The 17,351-nt window shown below is 43.1% G+C and overlaps 2 protein-coding genes across 4 annotated transcripts in view; both read right to left on the bottom strand.

Moving 5' to 3' along the window:
• The window catches only part of LOC131678575 (kinase suppressor of Ras 2), a 328,515-nt gene that overhangs the window by 137,341 nt on the left and 173,823 nt on the right, over positions 1 to 17,351 (bottom strand). For 2 of the 3 annotated variants that reach the window (XM_058958796.1, XM_058958797.1), the window contains exon 2: positions 15,259 to 15,307. The exons of the other annotated variant lie outside the window; for it this stretch is intronic. In XM_058958796.1, coding sequence (XP_058814779.1) covers positions 15,259 to 15,307 — 49 coding nt within the window. The remainder of the gene's footprint in view (positions 1 to 15,258; positions 15,308 to 17,351) is intronic. 3 annotated transcript variants of the gene reach the window in all.
• On the bottom strand, positions 15,401 to 16,322 carry LOC131678586 (probable U2 small nuclear ribonucleoprotein A'). The gene has a single exon (XM_058958812.1). It carries the CDS (start codon positions 16,203 to 16,205, stop codon positions 15,459 to 15,461), a length of 747 nt encoding a protein of 248 aa, XP_058814795.1. The 5' UTR covers positions 16,206 to 16,322; the 3' UTR covers positions 15,401 to 15,458.

Below are 17,351 nucleotides of genomic sequence, written 5' to 3'. Positions count from 1 at the left end.
TAGACTGTAGCAGTCAAGCAAACTGGTGATACCAGCATGAAAAGATGACAGTTCGGGATCAGCGAACATAAATCCGTCAGAAGCAGAGCGCCATTTTAATCCGGAGAAATTGAAATCACCAACAATCAGGATCTCATCAACCGGGCTTGCTTGAGCGGAAATCCGTTCCAGTGACTCAGTATGTGAATCAATCAATGTCGAATCGCGAGTGCGGTCCGGTGGAAGATAAACCACGCAAAGAAAAAGTGCGTAGCCGGCCAGTTTGATTCGCACCCACACCTGCTCGACACAGACCCCCAAAATGTCGTCAATCAGTTGCGCTTTCAATCGACGATGGATATCCACAAGTACCCCGCCGCCGGTAGCCTTGAGACTGTTGCGTGAGCTGCAATCAGTTCGGAAAACATCGTAGTTGGCACCAAAAGCTTGCACTGACAGAGTGCTATCTCTAAGCCACGTCTCTGTGAGGGCGATTATGTCGAAGCATTCATCCGAACTTGCTACCAGATAATCTTCGATTACTGAATTCATACCACCGGCATTCTGGTAATATATTTGTAGGTTTGAATGCCGCGATTGATTGCCGTTGGTATCGATTTGGAAGACCCCTTCACCACTCCTGCACACAGGAACGGGACGACTGGTGAACGCTGGCTGCAATGGCTCGACTGTGGCAGGGGGATCAAGGGCTTCCATAGTGCTAGCTGCAGTGCGTCCCAGGGTGCGATGAGTCATACCAGCATAGCATAGAGTGCTTAGTCCTTCTGTGATCGTTGTAGAGCCGAATGTGCTATGAAGAGACGAGCTCGTTACGATGGAATCCAAATTTTGTTTTTGACATTGAAGATTCACAGCGGCGGTAGAGTTGTGTTCATCAGCAGACTGTAAGTGAAATTTACATTGAGGGCGTGCAGCATCTTGTATTGCTTCGGAAGGACATATACCCTTCTTGGCTTTACCTGACACAGAAGAAGTCGCCGATTCGCCAGGTAGACCTAAATCGCTCGCCGGGATACAAGAAGTTGGACAGATGAGTTTATCCGGAACAGCTTGGCGCTACTGTCCACCACCAGATGGATTCTTCTCCGCCGCATCACTTCACAGCGAAGTCCGAAGTCTCTCGGAGTCATTATAGACGACAAGCTGACCTTCGGCAGCCATGTCGACTATACGTGCAAGAGAGCGTCGACTGCTGTTGCGGCTCTATCGAGAATGATGTCCAACAGCTCATAGGTGTGCGCCAGTAGACGTAGGTTACTGGCAGGCGTTGCCGTATCTATCTTCAGGTACGGCGGCCCGTCATGGTCAAGAGCACTGAGGGTAACCAGTTACCTACAGAAACTGGAGAGCACCTACCGCGTGATGTGCCTCAGAGTGATATCTGCCTACCGCACGGTATCACACGATGCATCCTGCGTGTTAGCGAGCATGATGCCAGTCAGGCTGGTCATTCGGGAAGATGAGGAGTGCTTTGAGCTACGTGGAAATAGGGGAGCCCGCGAGCGCACCAGGGCGACCTCGGTCGCCAGATGGCAGCGTGAGTGGGACAACTCCTCGAAAGGTAGGTGGACTCACCGGCTGATACCTAGCATATCGAGCTGGGTGGGAAGACCCCATGGGGAAGTTCACTTCCACCTGACACAATTCCTGTCAGGCCATGGCTGTTTCCGTCAGTACCTCCACAGGTTCGGGCACGCGGAGGTCCCAGTCTGCCCAGGTGTAGATGAAACTGCCGAACACATACTGTTCGTATGTCATCGGTTCGACGTCGAAAGAAGAGCAATGCTTGACGTCTGTGGCTGGGACACAACCCCTGATACCCTTATTCAGCGGATGTGTCAATCGGTGGAGAAGTGGAACGCAGTCTCGGCTGCTACCATCCAGATTGCCAGTAGGCTACAGGTAATCTGGCGAACCGAGCAACAGACGACGAGCACGGCTAACTAGTGATTGGTTAGCTGGAGCGAAAAAGGCCAAGCGCAAAATAAGAGAGTGAATGGTCTGTTCATGCCGAGGCAGGTTGGCGCAGCGAATGGCAACCGCGTAAGGGGTAAACCCAGCCACCCCGAAGCAAGACAGAAGAGTGAGTGTATAGGCGTATAAGTGGACTGCCTCATGCCAAGACGGGAGGGTCGTAGCGTAGTATGTTGGAACTAAGCTATCGATGCCTCATGGCGTGGCAGAGGAGTGAAAGGGTGAGCATCCAAGTCAGTCTCACACTGCATGTTAAGGGTGAGCATAAAAGTCAGCCTCACAGGTTGGTAGAGGCTAGCACAAAAGTCAGCCTAGCAAGGAATGAAAAAGGTGAGCACAAAAGTCAGCCTCGCATGGTATGTCAGAAGTGGGGCCTAAGAAAAATGTCCCACATGGGATGCCAGAGGGAGTGACAAAGGTACAATAGAGTGGCACGATTGAAAGTGAATCAGGTGATAGGGTGAGCACCCAAGTCAGCCTCACATGGTATGGGTAGGGCGAGCACAAAAGTAAGCCTAGCAAGGAATGAGTAAGGTGAGCACACAAGTCAGCCTCGCATGGAACGTAAAAGGTGAGCACAAAAGTCAGCCTCATGTGGGAGTGTTTGAGAATGAATCAAAGTGCGATTGAGAGAGCACCCAAGTAAGCCTCATACAGGATGTATGAACGCGTGAGTGAGAGTGAATGAGTACATTTAGTACAGCCATCCCCCCAGAAGTAATACCGAGAGGTAGTTCCTGGGAGGAATGATGGCGGAGCCCAATGAAGTTTAGTCGGTATTAATGGCTGGTCACCATTCGAGTCCGACACGCCCCCAGTGCACCCCGTGCGGTAGATTGGACCCTACCAATAGCACGTGTACTGGGCTAGGACATAAAGGTCTTCTCCATTGTAAAAAAAAAAGACGATGATCACTGAGATACGATTGCATCCAACGGAGAATATTAGTACCAAAGCCAAGTCTATCCAATTTTGCCACTGCAATAGCGTGATTTATCTTGTCAAAAGCAGCTGAAAGGTCCGTGTAGATAACGTCAGTTTGAAGGCCGTCCGACATAGCATCTGTAACATATGTTGTGAACGACAGAAGATTCGTAGATGTTGAACGTTTCGGCATAAATCCATGCTGAGTCTCGGAGATATACTGTTTGCAGTGGATGCAGATGGGTTCCAACACAGCCATTTCAAACAGCTTAGGAACTGCGCTTAGCGTTGTAATACCACGGTAGTTGTCAACTACCTTTTTATCACCTTTTTTTGAACTGGAAACATGAAGGAGAATTTCCAGAGTTCGGGAAATACTCCGGTTGTTAGCGACAATTGAAACAGATGACAAAGAGGTTCAATTAGACCGGCAGAGCATTTTTTTAGAATAATAGTTGGTATACCATCTGGGCCTGCCGAGGTTGAAGCCTTCATTTTGCCAATCGCCAGTTGTACCATATTATTGTCGATATTGATAGAGTTCAAAGACTGGTATGATTGAAGTACATTGAAGCGTGAAGCCTGGGTCGGTGTCAGTTTCTCGTTGGAGAAAACACTCGCGAACTTTTCAGAGAATAGTTGGCAGATCTCCTGTAAACTAGAGCTCATACGTCCTCCATAGCTCATCGTTGAAGGCAACCCGGATTCCTTTCTTTGCTCGTTTACATGCTTCCAGACTGTTTTAGGTTCGGACTTCAACTTACGTTGCACGTTGCGCAAGTAATCGGCATGGCAACGCTTCGATGTCTTTTTATAGGCTTGGTTAACATGAACGTACTGTTGTCGCAGCACGTAGCCCCCAAACTTGGAGTACTTCTTCAGAGCGGCTCTTTTAGTCGCTTTTAACCGTCTCAGCTCGGCAGTGTGCCACGCTGGGTGCTTAGATTGAAGGCCACTTCTTGGGTACATAGCGATCGATAGCATAGCTTATAACATTGGAGAAGGTCTGCACTGCAACGTTGACATCATCATTGTCGAGAATTTCAGTCCAGTGGATATTCGACAGGAAGTCAATAATGCTATTATAGTTGGCTTTTCTAAAATTATAGCTGACGGTGTCAGAAACATTGCAGTCATGCTTCACTCGAATCGCTTCAAGCAATATATGCAGGGGAGGGTGGTGTCTAACAGTCTTTACCAGGGGAAACGGTGCTGTGGTAATTTTTGGCGCGTAGTCAGATTTGCTCGAAAAACAGAGATCAAGGATTCTGTTGTTCTCGTTCACCACATTATTCGTTTGGCGCAGCAGCTTTAGACTGTAGCAGTCAAGCAAACTGGTGATACCAGCATGAAAAGATGACAGTTCGGGATCAGCGAACATAAATCCGTCAGAAGCAGAGCGCCATTTTAATCCGGAGAAATTGAAATCACCAACAATCAGGATCTCATCAACCGGGCTTGCTTGAGCGGAAATCCGTTCCAGTGACTCAGTATGTGAATCAATCAATGTCGAATCGCGAGTGCGGTCCGGTGGAAGATAAACCACGCAAACAAAAAGTGCGTAGCCGGCCAGTTTGATTCGCACCCACACCTGCTCGACACAGACCCCCAAAATGTCGTCAATCAGTTGCGCTTTCAATCGACGATGGATATCCACAAGTACCCCGCCGCCGGTAGCCTTGAGACTGTTGCGTGAGCTGCAATCAGTTCGGAAAACATCGTAGTTGGCACCAAAAGCTTGCACTGACAGAGTGCTATCTCTAAGCCACGTCTCTGTGAGGGCGATTATGTCGAAGCATTCATCCGAACTTGCTACCAGATAATCTTCGATTACTGAATTCATACCACCGGCATTCTGGAAATATATTTGTAGGTTTGAATGCCGCGATTGATTGCCGTTGGTATCGATTTGGAAGACCCCTTCACCACTCCTGCACACAGGAACGGGACGACTGGTGAACGCTGGCTGCAATGGCTCGACTGTGGCAGGGGGATCAAGGGCTTCCATAGTGCTAGCTGCAGTGCGTCCCAGGGTGCGATGAGTCATACCAGCATACCATAGAGTGCTTAGTCCTTCTGTGATCGTTGTAGAGCCGAATGTGCTATGAAGAGACGAGCTCGTTACGATGGAATCCAAATTTTGTTTTTGACATTGAAGATTCACAGCGGCGGTAGAGTTGTGTTCATCAGCAGACTGTAAGTGAAATTTACATTGAGGGCGTGCAGCATCTTGTATTGCTTCGGAAGGACATATACCCTTCTTGGCTTTACCTGACACAGAAGAAGTCGCCGATTCGCCAGTTGAGAATCGCTGACATAGGGTGTTGAAATTCAGTCGGTCGTCGATCGTCACTTCCTGCTGTTTCAGCGGATGCTTCGAGATCATGGAATGCTCCCCGATCGTGACTTCTGTGTTATTTCTACGGTAACCTATAATCGCTCTCCATAAATGTTGTCAGCCTGTTCAGGATGTGCCTTTCCAAGAGTTTTCTGAAAGTACCCAGTAAGCGATGATGACGGCGCCGGTGGTTGAGTGATAAGCGTGACCGTCACTTATTCCAATTTGCCTGGGTTCAATTCCAGCCGAGGTCGTTGAGATTTTTCTGAGGTGAAAAAATCTGTGGTCACGTCTTCCTTCGGAAGGGAAGTAAAGCCGTTGGTCCCCGGTCTATAAGTTTGGTGGATCGATATCTAGTCCAGATAGTGAAGTCACCTCTCTGGCGTCGGTAAAGAAGAAGTGATCCAACTTCTATACTCTTACTAACAAAAATATCCTCCTCCTGTGATACTTGTGGAGTGCGCAGTAGTATATACGGCCTCTAGCAAAAGCAAGTATCGGACTAACCATTCCTTCCCTTTCCTTCCACGATCTACGTTCGGGCCTTGCCGGCGCCGGTATTGATCAATACTTTAGGATTACCAGGAGTTGCACATTGAAAGATGTTTCGCTATTCCCAAGCATAATTATCTACTTATTCTCTGTGCAACTTCAGCTAGTTCAGATCGATAACGGAGTAGCAGCCAGGGGTGGTCGCACAAACTCAAGCTCAAACTCATGTATCCAGTAAGCGATGATGGATTCTCAGGCGGCTTACCCGCTTTGACAATAACACTAGCTTCGGCATCGAACAGGGAAGGGCCCCTCATTTAGTAATTTTCTTATTACTATTTTAAACATGTTCGGAAATGCCGGGACTACCACTATGAGTGCGACGTTAGGGATTCTATCCGCTCCAGGCACCTTTTTCAGCACATTAGCCACTGTTACGAGTTCCTTGTTGAATACTTGTATCACTTCTGTGTTTTTCTCCTCTACCTCACCGTACGGTATAGTCAACACTACGACAGAGCTATGCTGAGCTTCTCGTTATGTGATTTTTCGCGTCCTCATTTGTGTGTGAGTATGCTCTTCAATTGCTTCGTATGGTCTCAAACAATGTCTCCCTTTTCCACGCATTGCATCTGATCGGACCATTGTAGTTTATGGTAAGTGAAGACTATGAATTTCTTTATTTTTTTTTATTCAATTCGTTTATTTGATAGCTGCCCTACCTAGCATCGGGAATCAACGGCAAGGATAACATATTCGGACGAATGCATCATATAGGGGAACTACTCTATGTTGTAGCTCCATATGTTGGCTTTCGAGTGCCCAGGGGGATTAAGTTACAAAAATCATTTTGTATCAGTTTTTAAAGAACTGTAAAACGAAGAAATATCTGCACTTTTTCCAGACTGCGGGTGAAACGAACATATGGTGGGGGTAAGACGGACATGTTGCAGAAAGAATGATCACAATGCAAAATATTGAAATTTACTGTTTTTAGCGGATGTTTTGAATAGATTAAGGTTCTTCTTAATATATATGTTCAATTCAAATGAAAAATGACGTTTTGGGGTTCGATTTAGAATTGAAGCAAATGATGTATTTTCTAATAGCGTTTTTGCCGTTGTCATAAAGAGAGCTACACAATCAGTTCCAACATTGGATCATTTGGTGAGTCACAATCAATTATACAAAACTGGAAGGTTGTATATTAAATGCGTAATTGGTAACACCAGTTCCTCGATCATACACAGCTAGAGTATGAGACTTGCACAAAATCGTCTACCATTTCCAGGTTCTAGGAATCCCGTATTGAACCTCGGTCACATTAACGTACATCCTGCAGTCTACTGCATGTGAGACTTCAGCTAACTGGATGGTTCTCCACGGTTCTGCTAGTATTTCGTTTCTACGGGCGAGACATTCATATAAGGATGCATCAATAGAATTAATCAAGACTGTCCGTCTTGCCCCACCAGAATACATATTTTTAAACGTTTGTACCTATTCGCGCTTAAATAAACTTACCTGTTATTTTACACGAAGTTACTTTATCGAAACAAAGGAAAAACTCCGCGAAAGAATTGATTTTTTCATCGCTAAACCTTAAAATCGGAAACTTTAAAATTACATCCGCACAAAACAGCACTACTGTTTATCAATATTTGCTGAAATTGTATACGTTTAGCAGTATTCAAGGCCTACTAAGGGTTTCGTAATTCAAGGTTACCATACAATTGAAGTTTTAATGTTATATCCCTAAAATAATCATGTGTCCGTCCTTCCTCACCTGTCCGTCTTACCCATAGTTCCCCTATGGTGGCGCCGGGCGGTCCTTCTCGAGCCGGCAGGGGTTCCTCCAGACGATTTCGTAGTACGGCTCAGATGCAGATCGCCAACACACCGCGTTGCGCGTGTGATGTTGTGCTCTAGGTCTCGTGTTTGTTGGGTCATTCGACAGAGATATTTTGTGTTGTCTTGGAGTCGCATCAAACCATCGTTGCAGTACGGTAGGCGGAAGAGGGCACTTCTCAGAATGATCCGAAAAATAATAGATGCAAATAAATCTGAATATTGATGGTTTTTAGGAAGGTATATAAGAGGGACATATAGAGCAAATCGCAGCTAGCCATTATATCTCGAACCGGGATAGTGATCTTCCTCGAGTTCAAAGGGAATTCAATAGTTGAGATCTGGCAGAACAGTACTCGGCGCATGCCCAGACAATATGTTCGATATCGTGATAACCGGTGCAACAGGCGCAGATACCGCTTTTTGCGAGCCCAGTGTAGTGATTGGATATGAGCCGAGACATCACAATTTTGTCACACCCTCATAAACATTCATTTTCTTCGTATACATCTATTATATTTAGAATATTTATTTCGAGCTTAGTAGGACATAATTCTAATTTTTGTGACTGCAATCATTGTAAATGATAAACTGTGCTTTGCTTATGTAACTCAAATCAATTCTGCAATTTTACCCATCCTGTTAAGTATCAGAGATCAGAGATCTATCGAACGACATTGTATTTTCAATCAAAGCTTTTATTGTAGTCGAATGATATAGTTTAAAAAAATTATTTCAGATCATGTATAGAAGAAATCGAGAAACTTATCTGGCCGAGGAACTATATCCTTGATTAAAATAAAACCTTAGTTCATCGTTCTGTTTCACAATTCCGACAGAACTCGCATTTTCCAGGAATAACGTCGAGCTGAAATGCACTATTATTCATCAAAACGAAATCGTATCACCAAAAAGGGCGTAAACAATTTAAGAAAAAATACTTGCACAATTAAAAATGGAATTTTATCACAAAATATCTAACTATGTTACATATAACGAAAGCTCAACCATGCATGTGGTTTTCGTCATTTACTTCCAATACTCAATACTTGGTAACCTCCATTATAGATGAAGAATAAAAGTATCTGAAACGAAACAAATCGATGTTTAGCCGTTGATTTGTTTCTGATCTACACTATGAATCTGTTGTTTTTGTTCTTTGCTAATCTTTAAACTAGCAATCGCGAAAAGTAGTAGCAATTTGTATATAAAATTCTATTGTCAATTCTGATGATACAGGAATGATAATTACTGTTCCCCCAAGATGAGTGTTCGAATCCTAACGAAGAACGATTGAGTTCTTATTAGATTATGAATTCTTCCTCGGTGGCTAATTTACGTATTTCAAAAACTTCGTATTCTGAGGTTTTTTTTAATACTTATATTTTCATGGTTCCGCCGAAAGATATCGTCGAATTAGGGTTTGACTGTATTCGCATTTTCAGACTAGAGGAAAATGTGGGGAATAGCCGGCTTAGTCATAATACACTGAATACCGCTTTCTATAACTACAGTAGAAATTCGGACAGCTGAGTAGCTTAAGTCAAACTAAGAGTTAGTATTTATTGTGCATAATATAAATGTGCAAACAAATGTTCGATGTTAGCAAACTTACCAAATTTTGTTGACAAGTGAAATTATCCGTCAAACTATATAAGTGTAATTTTACACATTCTAGTGATTTGTTTGTCGGAATGTAGACAAATATACGGATGCGCAGCACAATAGATGATTTGAATATCATCATAAGGAAAACATGATATGAAATACTATGAAAACTACCAATAATTATATTACTTAGGGTTTTGACGTCAAGTAACTCAGACAAAATCGAAGAATCGAAGACCACTTGAGCAAGATTCCACAACAGGTACTTGTGATAAAATGTGAGAAAATCGACTTTTCTGAAACTGTGTTCCGAATATCGTTCAACTGAAAAGATATTTTTGCTAACTACGCTCCTATGATTGTTAGATGTTTAAAAAAAATCGTCTCATTCAATGTTCTAATTGAATTACAGCTATCTGCGTTATATCAGACAGTCAGTCGATATTCCGTTGAATATTTTGGAATGAGCAAATTTTCATTCACTTCCTCCGAGAAATCGAGCCGGCATCAGTGACCTTGTAGTAAATAAAACTATTTTTAATCTTCAATGTTCTAGACCACCAAATCAAAGTAATTTATGTCTATTCAAATAGGTTATGTAATTTATACTTACTCCTCATCCCATAATTATAATAAAAAATGCTTAATCGAACACACATGCCATATCTCGTCGAACTGAGTCGAATCGTACATCGTACTGAGTAATCCACACTTCGGATAGATGGTCAAAATGGTACCCGGGTTGAATTGGTTTTATTGAACGTAAAATTGTTTTCAATTTTTATAAAAAAAATCGTATTGTCATGAATTCGCATGCTTAACCCATAAAAAATCTTTTCTCAAAGTGCAATTGCGAAAAGTGTCGGGAAAGAATATCTTTACACGCCGTAAACTGGAACATATTAGAATACGCACAAGAAAATTGAATTTAGAGTCAATCTCAGGATTTCCTGAGTTGTTCAATAAACATCACCGCTTCCATTTTCGATCAATTTGAGTATTTTTTTATATTTCAGATTAGAAAACATTTTCGCTATAGTCGCAGGATCGCGAATTAGTTGTGCGCCTCTTTTCAACATGTCAGCTAAGATATTAGTATACAGTACTAAACATATTCCGAGAAAAGCTCATTTGAATATGTCCTCATTTTGTTATATCGCCACGAAAACCGATCAAGAAGAGCTTTGCATCCGTACTAAGTACATTAGAGTTTCCGAAGATTTTCGCAGACAATGGCCTCCGGAAAATACAGATACAGAAAAAATTATAATGATGTCCTCTTTTAGCCTTTATATGGACAAATAACTTCCTAATACAGAACCTGTGCCTCAATATCTCAGGCGCAAATTGATACCTTGCGATAGTATGGAAAACCTGAACCTTTGAAACTTTTTGGAACTAGTATGAGAAGTTATTTTGGTAATTAGAAATAACAGTTTTCCATTTCACTCATCACTCCGATCATCCACGTGCTGCTATAGCTATAGATGTATCCACGTGCTATAGGTAGCAGCAAGGAAGCCGAGGTTGTCACATACACATGCACGTTGAGCCAGGCGCGCTAACAGTGGTGTAACTGCGTAGTAGCGTGCGCTTCCTCAAATAAATAAATTCTCGATCAATAGATGTATTTGCAAGCGTTGAATGTATTTTATTCAACGCATAACAATGTAAAAATCATATTCTGCATTTTTGGTAAGGGACCATTCATAAATTACGTAACGCTTTTAGGGGGGGAGAGGGGGTACAACAAGTTGTGACATGTTGCGACATAGGGGGAGGAGGAGTCAGCTAGATCGTTACGTAACATGTTTTCACCTAAGAAAAAAAAAATTTTTCTAGGAATTTGTTACGTAACAGGGGAGGGGGGGATGAAGAAATTTGTGAAAAATTTTTACATGGGGGGAAGGGGGAGTCAATTTTGGGCAATTTTTGCGTTACGTAATTTATGAATGGTCCCTGTTTGGGAGTAGCACTACATCCTTGGCGCCGCACTCATACGATGAGTAATCTACCCCCTTGTGTTGGTATCAACGATCCCATTTGGCGGGAAACACGATCGTTTGGCGTCGGTCACTGATAAGAATATATTGATCATTGCTCTCTTTCCGATCGATACCACGCTGGTAGCGAGAGCTCTCACCGGTTTATTACCCCGAGAGGCTAAAGCGATTAGCCAGTCCGGTCCAGATCATAAAGGAGGACGGTCAAGATGCTTGCATGCGCATCTAAGTTTTAATATGTCTTTTCTTGTTTGCATGTAGTTTAGTTAAGTTAAAATATAGTTAAAGTTAAAATATATAGTGTATTCCGTTATGTATTGTGTATATCGCGTGTGTTTGTTTTACTGGAGGCCTTTTACCTCCAAACGTCGATTCCGATAATCCCGGCCAACAATGGAACAACATAAGGTCGTCGCAAAACACATGCCATTTTGCCCTTTTGGATCTTTTCAACCCTAATCGATGTCGGGAGCCTAGCAATACCAATTGAGCTATCGAAGAAGGCTAGGCTGGTCCCCGACATTATGGTCCTTCGAGCCGGATCAAGGCCGGTAAATTTCCACTGCATGCTATCCTATCATCAAGGTACATCGACGAAACTGGAAATCGTCCTAGTGTATAACTCCATTCGGAGACGCCATTCCAACGAACAATACCAAAGCCTGCAAACAAAAGCTGTATTCACACTAAAATCGCCATCGCGAATCTTGGCTTGGCTTGGCTATACATCCTATGGAAGATATTCAACCGAGGAATGCTTAAGATAATCAATTAATGTGCTGTGGAGAGGATTTGGATTTATTCACCTATCGGAGATGCAACCAGCCAACGAGACCATATTCACATGTGGATGCAATGCATCAATTCCAAGCACCAACATGCACACTGGGTTTTTTTGGGAAACCTTTTTGGTATAGGCGACAATATCATGCGTGACTGGCAAACAATTGTGGCATTTATCATCGAAAAGTGGACGAAACGGTTGGAGAACGAAAAGAGATCGAGGCGAATGGACGACTACGCGTGTTAAACGACAACAACCAAGGGCATCAATTGTATTATAACACACTACACCAGCAACGGGCATTATTCGGATACGATCGCACACATAACTATATAGGCCATAAAACATCACTGGAGCAGTAATTAACTTTAAACCGGATCGGTCGCCAGTTTCTATTACTGAACGGGCAAGGTCGCCTGTTTTGTCAGGAAAACAACATATTCGATGGCTGTACATAAGGATCCACGCTAATCATCGATGTCAAGGTGCTCTCATCCTTGGGGGATTTCTGCCGTTCAATCTTCGGTTAACATGGAGTCGCCGTTAAGGACAATTTACCAATCACACCGATAAGGCTTCTACGGAACACGGGAAGGGGATAGTAGTCGTTCGTCACTTCAGCATAGACCATTCTCCAGGACTAACTAGCATTCGTTGACATTCTGGCTACATCCAGAGGATTCAACACGGCGACTGACGGTGTAGGGCATCGTCTACCATTCATTGAAGCTGGCGGTCGTTCATTGGCCCGTATCTGTTCTCTCAAACTACCAACGGTAAATGGACACTAGGGTGTTCACGAAGCTACAACGGAATCGAATTCAAGGAACATGTTGGCGGAGGCTGCCGATATAGGTTTTCCTAACCAATTCCAAATTCTATTGGATGGAAAGGTTGTCGTACAGGATGTCGATAACTATCCGGTTTATATGCTCTTTGGTGGGCCAAGGAGAAATGATTGTTACTCATGGAGGCGGCTGTGATTCGGAACAAAGGCAACGTTTCGAATTATCTACCCGAAAATTATGCAGGATTCTTGCGATGGTTGGATATCGCGAGAATAGGTAAATCCAATTCAAATTCCACTGGCTAGGATAGCTAGTTCAATAATCGAAGGCGTTTTCCACCGGTTGTTTAAATCATGGGATTTTACAACAAGACGTCTTCAAACGCGCAAGGTCGGCAATGGAAGCTGGCTTACTGGATTGGTTCTTGGGGAACCAGAAGCAGGATAAGAGGAATCACGATGGAAACGGTCCATTGTGCGATACCTTGCAACACCCGGTGATCAAGGAGGTCACCATCATACGGAGATTCCACGGCTACTAAAAAAGAAATGTATAATCAAAGGTTATTCGGTTTCCGTGCCATGGGATATACGGGTATAAGCTATTTGTCACAGGTAGGACCAGTGACCTTGGAACATGCACACCAACTGTATGTTTCACAATCCATCCAAACTTGGAAGTCGAGGTAGGGTTTCGACGACCAGTACACGAGCAAGCAAAATCATCAATAGGGTGATGCTTTCCGACGGTGGGTGAGACTCCATTCATATCACATAATGGATTTCGGGAACAAGCACAATCTGGAGTGAAATACATCAGATATTTACTTCGCTCCACCATAGTACGGTTTCGGTTATAGCTGGTTTTGCTCAACACGCGAAGTAATGCTATGATTTATGAAGCAATGGCCAAGGAATGTTCAACTATCAACAAGCATCAATCCGGTTGGAACGCGGCTTCTCAGCAACTTTACTTACTCCGTCAGGTTAGTGAAAATGGGTATATGTCTAGCGAAGCTAGACTTTGTTTACTACACCTAATTCAAGCCACATTACCGGTACGCTATATGGATTTCACCGTTTATGGATAATCGACGCAATGGAAACGCCTTTGGATTGGCAACAATTCAAGCAATGGAGTTTTAATAATGGAGCACCGTAAGATACTACGCAGAGACGAGACGATTGACGATGATTCAACTAGAGAAGTATCAGCAGAAGTTTTCGGCTACGAGTAAGACATTACAACTCACATTGAAGGAAGGCGAGGAAGGCAGCAACGTATTGCAGAAGGGACGTGGGTCCTACTCATGAGAGCGTAAATATGGAAGTAGGCATTCTCCAAGGACAAGAATGACAGAAATACGATTTTACAACAACGGTAACTGAAGAGAATTACAGCGGATCAGACACCTAAGACTCCACAACTGATCTAAGGTGTAACAATGGATGGATGTCATTTTAATTCGAGAGTCTTCAGAAATTCGGTAAATTTCTGGGTGGGTGAGGATGTTTGGGAGTAGCACTACATCCTTGGCGCCGCACTCATACGATGAGTAATCTACCCCCTTGTGTTGGTATCAACGATCCCATTTGGCGGGAAACTCGATCGTTTGGCGTCGGTCACTGATAAGAATGTATTGATCATTGCTCTCTCCGATCGATACCACGCTGGTAGCGAGAGCTCTCACCGGTTTATTACCCCGAGAGGCTAAAGCGATTAGCCAGTCCGGTCCAGATCATAAAGGAGGACTTGAAGATGCTTGCATGCGCATCTAAGTTTTAATATGTCTTTTCTTGTTTGCATGTAGTTTAGTTAAGTTAAAATATAGTTAAAGTTAAAATATATAGTGTATTCCGTTATGTATTGTGTATATCGCGTGTGTTTGTTTTACTGGAGGCCTTTTACCTCCAAACGTCGATTCCGATAATCCCGGCCAACAATGGAACAACATAAGGTCGTCGCAAAACACATGCCATTTTGCCCTTTTGGATCTTTTCAACCCTAATCGATGTCGGGAGCCTAGCAATACCAATTGAGCTATCGAAGAAGGCTAGGCTGGTCCCCGACAGTCCCTAAACTACATGATTACAAACAGTTATAATCCATAAATGAACTTGTAATATACTACGAAGGAATAGGACGGAATCCTTATTGATACAACACTGGTTTTGGTGGGGTGGAAACCAGAGAATGCAGAGAAATGGGAGAGGCAATTTTGTTTTCGGGAGAGGAATCATAAAGGATTCGAAATTTACGCGATTTTCTCTACTAAAACTACCGATAACTTTGGAAGTAATTGGAAATTTGAAATAGATTTTTCACCAATACTTTCGGTAATTATCCTAGTTTATTGGATACCATTTATTTTTTATAATTTTGGTCTATTTCCAAAGATATTCATTTATATTCATTTATATTCATTTAAACCTTCTCGACCCATACATAGTAGATCTGGTATCAGTATCTGTTCTTATCGATGATAGTTCAAATTCTTACTGCAAAACGACGAAACGCCGAGTTTAATCGGTTTCCATATTTCCGTTTCCTGAAACAAAAAGGGAGGGGAAAACGAAACTTAGTCAATTGTAATGGCAACAAGTAATCGAACTAAAGCTATGGTTTGGCAATCTTCTCTCGTCACGTCCACCATCTGCCACACTTATCCCCTTCCGTTTAAAGACTCCTGCAATGATATCTTAAACAAAATTTTGCGCTAGTAGCGCAAATCGATTCTCGAATTTACCGTTCAACATAAAATCGTCGCTTATCTGACCGGATTGCAATATTCTGGTGAGCCGTTCAACTTCGTGCAGATTGGTGGCCCGTTTGATGGCCTCCCTGATGCGCTGAATGTCCGCCGGCGTAGCATTGTGTACCGATGGTTTGTCCGGAACTGGCATCGACAATTTCGCTTTCCGCATAATTTCCCGGTGCAACTCTTTGCCCTTTTTACTCTTGAACAGTTCCTTGGCCGCCTCCCGTTCCTTTGCTTTAATCTTTCTGAAATCCAACAACCGCAGATTCGGAAACCGAAATGCTACGTACTCGCGATAGTGCTGCTTCGTGGATACCGGGTTCGTTAACAGCGAAAGGGTTTGCAACTTTGGTAGCTTTGTGAGTGGTTCCAGATCACCTAGTTCTTGAATATTGTTACCGGTAAGAATCACACTCTCCAGGTTTGGTAGCGACTCGTGCAGAATATCACTTATCCTTACTATTCTATTGTTGTTCATTAGCAAACATTTTAACCTAGGTAAATGCGGAAAGCCATCCAATTTGCGAATGTCGTTATCGGAGAAATCGAACGTATCGAATTGATCCAGTGTTGCACCCATATTCTCGATTTGGGGAATTTTGTATCCTCTCAAATCCAATTCGCGATCTCTACATGGGTTCATGTACTGCATTGATTGATTAATCAAATCTGGCGTTAGTTTTACCATTTTGATAAATGAATCTAAACGTAAATATTAAATTAAAATTAATTTGAACAGACTTCAACAACCTAAACGTTCTGCTCGGACGCGGCTCTTTAGCAATGTTGCGAGATTAAGGCAAAAAGGTACCGATTTGCTGCCCTATGGGCGCGGAAATGCAGACTCGCACCTTAAACTGCTGCTGGGACGGTAAGTTCTGTTTTAAAATTTTCCGTTGTGTGCAGTACGAAACAAAAGTGTTTGAAATTAGAAAACAAAAAGTTCTGCTGGGAATGTGATTGTTTCCGATGCAATTACACTCAGGTTTTTTACGCGGGGGATACAGGCCGCGTAAATGAAAACCGCGTAAATTTCAAAAAACGCGTAAATGAAAACCGCGTGAATTTCAAAATCTGCGTAAAAAAATACCGCGCAAAAAAACCGCGTAAAAAAACCTGAGTGTACTCTCCTATATAAAATACTACGCTGCTGAACTGTGCAATAACTACAGAAGCACGTTGTCAGATGCCTTACTGATAAAAAACATATAACCGAAATATATATATCACATATAACCGAAATATGAAACATATGAAAGCCAATAGGCTCTTTACCCTACGTAGCTACAAAGCGCCGTAAACATGGATCAACAAGTTATAACGCACACGCATGCATAAAAATAAATATATTTTTTCAACGCAGCACTCTCAAGCAGCACACATAAATCGCATCCTGCCGTATTGAATTAAATCCAAACCACCCCATCCACCCACTTTGCAAATCATTCTGTGACACCGTGCTGGTACCCGAAAAATCCGCACACGGCCACCGCTGCCGAAAATGCATAGCGTCTACCGCTTAGTGTAGCGTCCAGACGCTGCAGCCATGATCTTACCCGTTCGACATAAGAACAAAAACTGATTCAAACGTGTACGCGTCACCTCTATTTATAAACTAACCGTATATGGTTTAGTCACTTAGGTGCGAGTGTGTGCAAATGCCAACGTTGCCGAAAATCGATAGCGCTTATTGCATCGCCCGGAGACGATGTTGCTCGTATGGGATATTAGCAACAACTGATTTAAACGGACATGCGTCGCTTCTATTTATGACTTTTCGTGTTTGAACGAGCGACTAAGGTGCCCTCTAATGACGGCTGTGTCTGAGAAATCT

Source organism: Topomyia yanbarensis, chromosome 2 (genome assembly GCF_030247195.1).
Source record: "Topomyia yanbarensis strain Yona2022 chromosome 2, ASM3024719v1, whole genome shotgun sequence".
NCBI lineage: Eukaryota > Metazoa > Arthropoda > Insecta > Diptera > Culicidae > Topomyia > Topomyia yanbarensis.
This window is presented reverse-complemented; position numbering and strand designations above follow the sequence as displayed.

Bases quoted from the DNA above. Each gene is read 5' to 3' on its own strand.
- LOC131678586 (XM_058958812.1), bottom strand. From the start codon at position 16,205: ATGGTAAAACTAACGCCAGATTTGATTAATCAATCAATGCAGTACATG.